The 9,525-nt window shown below is 40.8% G+C and overlaps 1 protein-coding gene across 1 annotated transcript; it reads left to right on the top strand.

Annotated features, from left to right (window-relative positions):
* The first annotated feature begins 859 nt into the window (after positions 1 to 859).
* On the top strand, positions 860 to 1,636 carry LOC132495992 (small ribosomal subunit protein uS3-like). Its single transcript, XM_060108114.1, has one exon. The coding sequence runs from the start codon at positions 868 to 870 to the stop codon at positions 1,597 to 1,599; it is 732 nt and encodes a 243-aa protein (XP_059964097.1). The 5' UTR covers positions 860 to 867; the 3' UTR covers positions 1,600 to 1,636.
* Positions 1,637 to 9,525: the final 7,889 nt, after the last annotated feature.

The raw sequence follows: 9,525 nt of genomic DNA, 5'->3' as shown, positions 1-9,525 counted from the left end.
CCTGATTTTGTTTGTTTGTTGGGTTGCTACTTATCTGTACCTACAATGTGGTAAGCACTGTGCTAAGCACTAGGGGTGGAGAGACAAAATAGAGTCTTCATTCAAGGTGCTCTTGACCTAACGGGGAAGACAGTCTAAACTAACTAAACCAACAAGGAGAAGATGACACGGGAAGGGCCATGTGGAGGTTTGTACTGGCTGCTGCAGAACTTAGATGAATGGACAGTTTCCTGGATGTGATGCTGGAGTCTTAAAAGACAAGTAGCATTGGCCATCTGTGGGTGCATAACAAGGATGTAAGAGTAAAGGAGGAGTATAAGTGAGGACATATGGAGACCTAGACAGGTTTGGAATGCTTGAGGAAACTGTAAGTAGCTAGATTCAGCCTCAGCATAAAGTGCAGATGTGAGATGCTTAGAGAAAGAAGGAATCTGGGCCTGGGCAAGTAATCAGGAGTCAGATCATGCAGGTGCTTGTGTGCTCTACCAAGAAGACATATGACCTGATTTGTTAGATCATATCACAGTTAGAAAAAACACACTGGCATCAAGATTGGTGGCAGGGACACCACTTAGGTGCCCATTGCACTCATCTAGGCAGGAGACGATGTGGATCTGAACCAAGGCAGAGGTTGACCCAGACTCTGGGTTTTGCTCCTTTCTCTTCTCAAGCTAAATTCCATCATCAATCATGCCAGCACTAATTCTGCTATACCTTTTCAAAGTCTTTATACTATACGTATCTATTGACTCAGTAATTTCACATCTTGGAATTTAACTGAGAGAAGTCTTCAAAGATAGATGTATAAAAATAAAATATTACTATAAAAATTTACAACTTTTCCTTTCGACGGCGCATGGCAGCAAGATGGCGGTGCAGATATCCAAGAAGAGGAAGGTTGTTGCTGATGGCATATTCAAAGCTGAACTGAATGAGTTTCTCACTCGGGAGCTGGCTGAAGATGGGTACTCTGGAGTTGAGGTCCGAGTTACACCAACCAGGACAGAAATCATTATCTTGGCCACCAGGACACAGAATGTTCTTGGTGAGAAGGGCCAGCGGATCCGGGAATTGACTGCTGTGTTTCAGAAGAGATTTGGTTTCCCTGAGGGCAGTGTAGAGCTTTATGCTGAAAAGGTGGCCATGAGAGGTCTGTGTGCCATTGCCCAGGCAGAGTCTCTGCGTTACAAACTCCTAGGAGGCCTTGCCGTGCGGAGGGCCTGCTATGGTGTGCTGCGGTTCATCATGGAGAGTGGGGCCAAAGGCTGCGAGGTCGTGGTGTCGGGGAAACTCCGAGGACAGAGGGCTAAATCCATGAAGTTTGTGGATGGCCTGATGATCCACAGTGGGGACCCCGTTAACTACTATGTTGATACGGCTGTGCGCCACATGCTGCTCAGACAGGGTGTGCTGGGCATCAAGGTAAAGATCATGCTGCCTTGGGACCCAACTGGTAAGATTGGCCCTAAGAAGCCCCTGCCTGGTCACGTGAGCATTGTGGAACCCAAAGATGAAATACTGCCCACCACTCCCATCTCCGAACAGAAGGGTGGGAAGCCAGAGCCGCCTGCCATGCCTCAGCCAGAACCCACAGCATAATAGGGTCTCCCTAGCCGCTGGATCTGGAGTCTGGATGTTGCCCTATAAAGACCTTTAATAAAATTTTTTTAAAGAAAAAAAATGTACAAATAGCCTAATTATCCAATAATAGAAGATTAGTTAAGCAAATTTTTCTATAACATTCAGTGATATTTGAGGCAACCATGAAAATGATCATGAAACCAGATTTGACTATTTAACTATAATCCCTAAATAAAATACTGAGTTTATTTGTAAGGATTCTCAAACCACATTCTTCTCAGCTCCTGGTGTTTTTCTCTCTCATGACTTGATTCTCCATCCCCCTTAGATCCTCACTGTCAAGATATTAGTATAAGCCTGAAGACATCTGTTGCCATCTTAATTTTCCTACTGCAGTTTTACTGATAGGCTGCCTCACTTTGGGAGACTTTCTTTAGGTGTACAAAGCCACTGATCTCTTACTAGGCTTGGGGCAGGCTGGGTCTTTCCTTCCACTCGTTAATTAATGTACTGTAAAGGCAAGAGCTTTAATTTTGGCTCTGCAGCTGGCCACACCAGACTTGTGGTTATGGCTTATGGCCTAGGGGAAGTGTTTTCTTACATATTTAATCAATCACTGACTTAAGGTGAAACACCAAAGCTAGGCTACAGTGCTCATTAATTTCCTCATTGGACAAAATCTCATTAAAGAGTATTCTGGGTGTGGCACTGCAGTGTGGTGAAATGGGGAGGAACCATACAGGTATTTATGACCTGGATCCTATTGTTTAGGAGTTTGGACTTTTGTTGCAAGGGATTCTGTAAGAGGATACATGAGAAGAATGTAAGGTGGGAAGATTAGCTAAGAAAACAACAACAGCAGCAACATGAATAAGAGTAAATAACATTTGTATAGAAAGTTTGACAGTGTATAATTTGTATTTCACATACATTAGTGTGCTCTTCTAATGTGGGTGTCACCAAATCCACATGTATCTTAAGTGTTCAAGAGAGAAAGAAAGCACTTTGGCCTAGGGTGATCAGCCCGAGAAGAAGTATTAGGATTTGAATGAGAAGGGCGATAGGTAGACAGAAAAGAACACCACTCTGTTTGGTGGGAATGATATAAGAAAAAGCACAGGACAGGGAAGTACAAGTCGAGTTAGGACTAGAAATTGGACTGGGGCTCACAGTTTGGGAAGAGGAGTGGGTGAGGGTCAGGAAGTGGGAGACCGGGGGTGATGAAACATGGAAACGTAGCTGACTGTGTAGCTCCTGAATGCCAAGCTTAGGAATTTGTGAATAATGGAATATCATGTTAAGAGTAGCAGTTTTTTTTTTTTTTTTTTTGCTGTACGCGGGCCTCTCACTGCCGTGGCCTCTCCTGTTGCGGAGCACAGGCTCCGGACACACAGGCTCCGCGGCCATGGCTCGCGGGCCCAGCCGCTCCGCGGCATGTGGGATCCTCCCGGACCGGGGCACGAACCTGTGTCCCCCGCATCGGCAGGCGGACTCCCAACCACTGCGCCACCAGGGAAGCCCAAGAGTAGCAGTTTTTTGTTTTTTTTTTTAAAGAAGATGTTGGGGGTAGGAGTTTATTAATTAATTAATTTATTTTTGCTGTGTTGGGTCTTCGTTTCTGTGCGAGGGCTTTCTCTAGTTGCAGTGAGCGGGGGCCACTCTTCATCGCGGTGCGCGGGCCTCTCACTATCGTGGCCTCTCTTGTTGTGGAGCACAGGCTCCAGACGCGCAGGCTCAGTAGTTGTGGCTCACGGGCCTAGTTGCTCTGCAGCATGTGGGATCCTCCCAGCCCAGGGCTCGAACCCGTGTCCCCTGCATTAGCAGGCAGATTCTCAACCACTGCGCCACCAGTGAAGCCCCAAGAGTAGCAGTTTTAGAAGAATAATCTCACAAGTGAAGGCAAAAGGGACAAAAGTGGGATCTAGAATGGATATCAGATATGCAGCACTGAGATACTAAGCCCCTGGATTATGATGGTGACTATTACAGTTGTCTATTCCTGGTTAACAAACCATCCAAAAAGTTAGTGGCTTAAAAACAACACTCTGTTATTTCTTCTGGTTTGTAGGCAGACTGGGCTCCACTGGGGGTTCTTTCTTGAGATTACTCAGGGACTTATAGGCAGATGTGGCCAGCGCTGCAGTCATCTAAAGGCTTGGCTGAGCTGGACATTCAGGATGGTTCGCTCTCCTGACTGAAATGCTGGCTGTCATCGGGGAGCTGAGCTTGACTGGAGCACCTTCACATGCCTTGGGCTTCTCACAGAGTGGCAGCTGGACTCTGAGAGACCTGCAAGGCTTCTTATGACCTGGGTTTGAGAGCCCCAGAATGGCATTTCTATTGAAGTCTGCCCAGATTCAAGGAGAGGGGAATAAGACTGCATCTCTCAATGAGAGAACTGTCAAAGAATTGTGGGCTATTTAATTTGTCACAGTAATTGTGAAGATGGAAAATAGGCACTTCCTGGAAGTAACTTGTTGGTCAGATGTAGTAGGGGGCATACATAGAGGGCTGGGCTAAGATCACTAAGAGATTTTTATGCCTGATTATCAGGGAAAAGAGCTCTCATATCACCTTCTCTTGCGTTAGCCCAGTGTCTACTCAATGTGCTATAAGTGCTGCTTATTTGCGTCTATCCACCTCTGTTCCCTAACAGCAAAGATTGGATTGGAATTGTTTCCCTTTTATCTCCAATGCCCCATTCAAATCTTGTTATAAAATAGGTGTTCAAAAAAATATTAGTTAAACAAATGGATAAATGAGTCACTACCAGGAATACATAGGGCAAAGGGAACAGCTGATTTGGAGAGAAAAGATATTATTTGATGTTAGATATATTAAAGTTTAAGAGGCCAGGGATATCTGAAAATTGCCAGCTATTGCTGAAATATGAGACTGGGGTTCAGAGAGATCCAAGGAATGACACAGATTTGTGCCCCTGTACAAAGCTGATCATCATCAGGCTATGTGAGTTCTCCAAGGGAGAGATGTAGAAAAGAAGAAGAAGGTTAAAGAGTTAGCCAAGAGCTTTTTATTCCATGAGTAGGAGGAAGAATAGGCAGTCAGAAAATGTGGTAAGGAGGCCTCATGAGTAAGATCGTAGTACCTGTGAAAAGCCAATATTTATCACCTTTGATTTGGAATCTTGGTAATTGATTCCTTTCCCCAAATACTCATACACTTTGATCTAGGAATACTGAGAAATTTTCTCAGAGGAATCACTCAAACAACCTAAAAGCTATATATGCAAAGAATTTCCTTACAAAATTACCTATAACAAAAGAGTCATATTTTCCAGAGAAGTCAAGAAAGTTAAAGAGTGAGAAAAGACAAGTGGAAATAGAACATTGGCAGATAAAAAGTCAAAACTTTTAAATTAATATTTTTATAAAAAATAGTATGGAACTTACTTCTTTCTGTACTGTCTTGTTGAAAACATTGGTTAATGTCACATTGTTAATACAGAAATTTACCTTTGCAAAACATGTCTCTCAACTCTACCCCTCAGTCCATGCCCCATATGCCTTGGATTTCAAGATTTCAAGGTAAAAAGGAATTCTAGATAGGTGATTAGGAATCCCCAGATGCTTGTTCCTGCTTTTCCTCCTGATTTCATCAATTTAGCTTTGATGAACCTTAAGTCTCTTATCCATAAAATGATTAGAAGTGCTGGAAATTTCTTAAGTCTTTTCTAGCTTTAAAAGTCTTTAACTTTATGGTTCCGAAGTCAAAAGTTTGGAGTCTCCTGATATTTATATAGTTAGGGAAAGAGAAATTTCCCCAAAGTGTAGCTTTGGTAGAGCGATCAGTCATGACAGTTGGATTCAGGTTACTTCCTATGTGATGGTTACAAATAAAGAGTTGTTGATAATAAGCTTTAGGTCTTGTTTAGCACTAGGTGATAAAAACCACTTTTTGGTCTTGTGAGTTACTTTCCCCTTTGATACTGACCACACCTGGGCAGGTGGGGACCCTGTCCTCAAACAGCTGGCTCTGGGTCTTGATTTTCAGTAACCTAAGGCTAATGCTCATGGAGGGTTTTGACTCCCTGACCCAGCATTTCAAACCTCCAAGAAAGATGCTAGAGTGCTAAGAATGAGGTATAGAGGCACTCACCAAATAAAAATATAGAGTGATGAATAAATTATAAATAATAATAGAACATGAAGTATTACCAAAGAATATTTATTTCTCAGCCACATAAAACTTTCTAGAACTTGTTAGAGTATCTGGCCATTTTGGTAAAACCAGGATGTTACAAATAAGTTATCCTACAAAAAATAGGGGTCAGTGTGTTTGAATATCCACCATTTGCTACGCAAGTAACCTTAAAAGTCTTAGAAAGATGTGGCTCTGAGTCACTTTGGAAACAAATATACACAGATATATAGATATAAAGGCAAATATGTACTTTTGGAAAATGAACATATTCTAGATCACTACAGTAGTGTAGGCAAAATGGGGTGTCATGAATCAAATTTGCCCAGGACTCAATTTAATATGAAATCTAAGAGGGAAAAAATTGGTACATAGTTTAAATTTCATTTTAGTATAATTCTGTAATGATGATGATAATGATGGTATGAAATTAAGTACGTTACAAAAAATTTAGGAGACCTAGCATAGAGGCCTAGCATCTTGTTCCTTTGTTGTTATATTGACAGAAAATGATATGTGAGAGAATAAACTATTAAGGCGATTCAGTCTAATTCAATAAATTATATATTGGCACACTTAGGGCAAACTAGACCTTAGATTTTTTGAAACATTTGGAAAAGATGGACGCAATTTTAAAAGTTTGATTGAATTAACATAATTTAGTCAAAATTCAGCTTAATGAATAAAAACTATATAAATTAATATATTGTCCATAGAAATATTTTAAAACTATAAAAATTGATTAAATGAAATGAAACTAATAGCATAAATATGAGCATAAGTAAGTCACACATGTAAAATACTGTCAGCTAGACATTGAATTGTTGTCATTGTGTGCTAGGTGTATGCTCAGTTCTGTATTCACTATATGATAGCATTCAATTCCTGTAACAGTCCTTTGAAGTGGGAACTAATACCCCCATTTTCAGACAAAAAACTGAGTCTTCGAGACTTGCCTCTAACGAAACAGCTGAAGTTTTCATTTGAACTCCGTATCTGCCAGTTCCAAGGCTCATGATCTTAATCACCATGCCCTCGAAGAGAATGAAATGAACACCAGAAATTCATGGAGACAGAAACTCATAATAGTGAGCTGCTTTTATGTGTTCAGGGGAGTAGTTATCATAAAGTATAATTGAATCATCTTTCATAAAGAAATGAGTATAATCTAAAGAAAATCATGCACATAGTATGCCTCATTTGCTACGCAAAATAAGCTTTCACGGGTAGTGAATGAAGATGAATCCTCATGGTAGAGAGTTGTGCCTGGTAACAATTTCCAGATATAACACATTATATAAACATAGTATATAAACTGTAGTTTATATAACTGTAGAGCATAAAGAGTCCCTGTTTCCCATGTTTTGTTACTCAGTACTTGCAATTATAAATAGGTAATGTTAAAAGGTATATTTAGTGAAAAATGCAGGCTAGCAATCCAGTAGCTGCTATACCTTTCAGGCAAATGCATTTTTCTAAAGGACACGCAGGTTTTTTGAAGTGGCCCCATCTTCTCATATTGACACATTATTATTTGTAGTTACTTCATGTTTATAAATTATATTGCTTCTTGCCCCATACAAATTTGCACTGAATCTGAATTCTGTTTCCACTTCCACCCCTGCGACCCGGACTCCCTCCACCAGGCAATAGATAGAACGGGGAGAAGGGAGATAAGCAGCTTGCACCAAAGTTTCCTCTATATCTCCCTTATAATCTACACATCCCCGGAAAGAATGCTTAAAAGAGTATGGGAGAAGGAAAAAATATGCAGTTCCATCCACGGCACCTCAAGAAGAGATACTGTAGTGATCTAGAATATGTTTATTTTCCATCTAGAATTCTAAAATTATCAAAAGGGCACCAACTTGTTTGGTTCCACAAATAAAATAACATGTAAAGAAGAAGAATGACGGACCAGAATTATGCCCCTTTTAAAAAATATGACTTGCATTGTCTTGTTGTCTTTTTCCAGGGTATCGTTCTGCCTCCTGACTTGGTGATGATCTGTCAAGAAATACAGATAGGAGGCTTTTTACATGGAGTGACTCTTTCCTAACGAGAACGAGAGCCGCTCCTGTGGCTCTCAGCACCCTAGCATTGCAAACCACACTGCTTGTGACCATGGGCTCTGACCGTGACATAACCCACAGGCCTGCACATTTGCATGTCTCCTATTTCTACTTCTCACTAGCAATCAATTATAGGTTCCCCTCTAAGACCAGGTCAAAAGTTTCTCAATTGTGGAAGACTGATTAATCTCTGGAGAGAAGCTCTCTCCTAGTTTGGAAGCCCCCGTCCTATAGGTACAGTGCTTTAAGCTTTACTGCTGAGTCTCCAAGGAAACCATTGCTATTTGTGACTCTCTTTGGAGCTCAAGAAGTAATTCTTACCTGCTTTAGCAAGACTGACAATGTCATGACAGCTTCAAGAGGCTATCGTTTCCACAATGAGAGATTCTGTAAATCGATTATTAATGAAGCACTGCCGTATTTTAAGTGACTGTTCTTTGAGGGAGCGTGTTTATATTTAATTATTGAAATGGGAACTGTGCAATGGCATAGCAGCACAAAAGTCAGCTATTATCCCCCAAAAACGGTTCAAAAATCAATCTTCATTCCAAAACCCATAATAAAAAAATAAAAAATAGCAATTTATTGAGAAAAACTAAAGGCATCCTGTGTCAGAAAAACTATCATTAGTTGTGCTAAAACTAATATGTACACATTTTTAAGGAGAGATGTGCGTAAATATGCAAAATAATTTTGAGTACTTAGATGAATGGAGAACCCACTGAATTGTCACTATCACTGGTATTATGACATTTGCCCTGCTTCTGCCTGTCACACCAACCATGGAGGCAGCTGTCATTAGAGATATGCATGAATAGTAATAAAAAATCTACCCAGGTTACCATGTTTCCATTCTTTCTTGAGTGTGATCAGCTAGTGCTGACAAAGTTTTGACCTTCTCTAGCCTCAAGAATTTTGCCTATAGAGCTACTTCTGAAATTGTATGATGATGCAGGGGCATTGAGTAGAGGGTAGGAGAGTGGAGTGACAGGAGAATCTGTCTGGTTGACAGTCGTAGCCCCAGAATTTCTATATAAAAGGGCTGGGGCAGCAATATGGATGGATGATGAATGGAGAACTTGAAGTAGCATTCACATAGCATTTTACATAAAGATGAAAAAATACCAGTTGTTTTTTTAATCAAAGAATAAATGGGCACTGTTGAAATTTATAGGAAGTTTAAATCTCCTAACCCACCCATCATGCTGTCACTGGCTCTTCACACTTGGTTCCTGTGTTTTGGAAGAATGAGGGGCCACTGAAGTCTCATAAGTGGTGTATGATGTGATCAGCTCTGTGTTTGAGAAAGATGCTCTGAGACTAAGCAGGAGGAGATGTACCACTGTTATCCAAGGAAGAGAGGATAATGACCTGGACTCAGTTACAGTGGGAGCAAGAGGGCAAAGGTTACGACCATAATCATGACTGTCATTTACTATGAGAGGCTTTTTAAACGCCTCATTTTATTTATTCTTTAGAACAACACTGTGTGATAGCATAACCATGTCCATTCTAAAGAGTCTTAGGGATGTGAAGTTAGTGACACAAGTAACATAGTTAATAGGTGATGGAGCTGCTTTATTTTAAAGCTGTGATGTTTCAACAGTTAAAAAGGCAGGTAGCCCTAAAAAAGTAAGCAATTATTAGCATGTAATGGGCAAATGATCCGGGTCGACTCTGAGGCTTCCAGCTAAGTTTATAGATGGATGATGAT

This window comes from Mesoplodon densirostris, chromosome 9, assembly GCF_025265405.1.
Source record: "Mesoplodon densirostris isolate mMesDen1 chromosome 9, mMesDen1 primary haplotype, whole genome shotgun sequence".
In the NCBI taxonomy this organism is placed as follows: Eukaryota; Metazoa; Chordata; class Mammalia; order Artiodactyla; family Ziphiidae; genus Mesoplodon; species Mesoplodon densirostris.
This window is presented reverse-complemented; position numbering and strand designations above follow the sequence as displayed.

Excerpts from the sequence above, each read along its gene's own strand:
- LOC132495992 (XM_060108114.1), top strand. The coding sequence starts at position 868 with ATGGCGGTGCAGATATCCAAGAAGAGGAAGGTTGTTGCTGATGGCATA.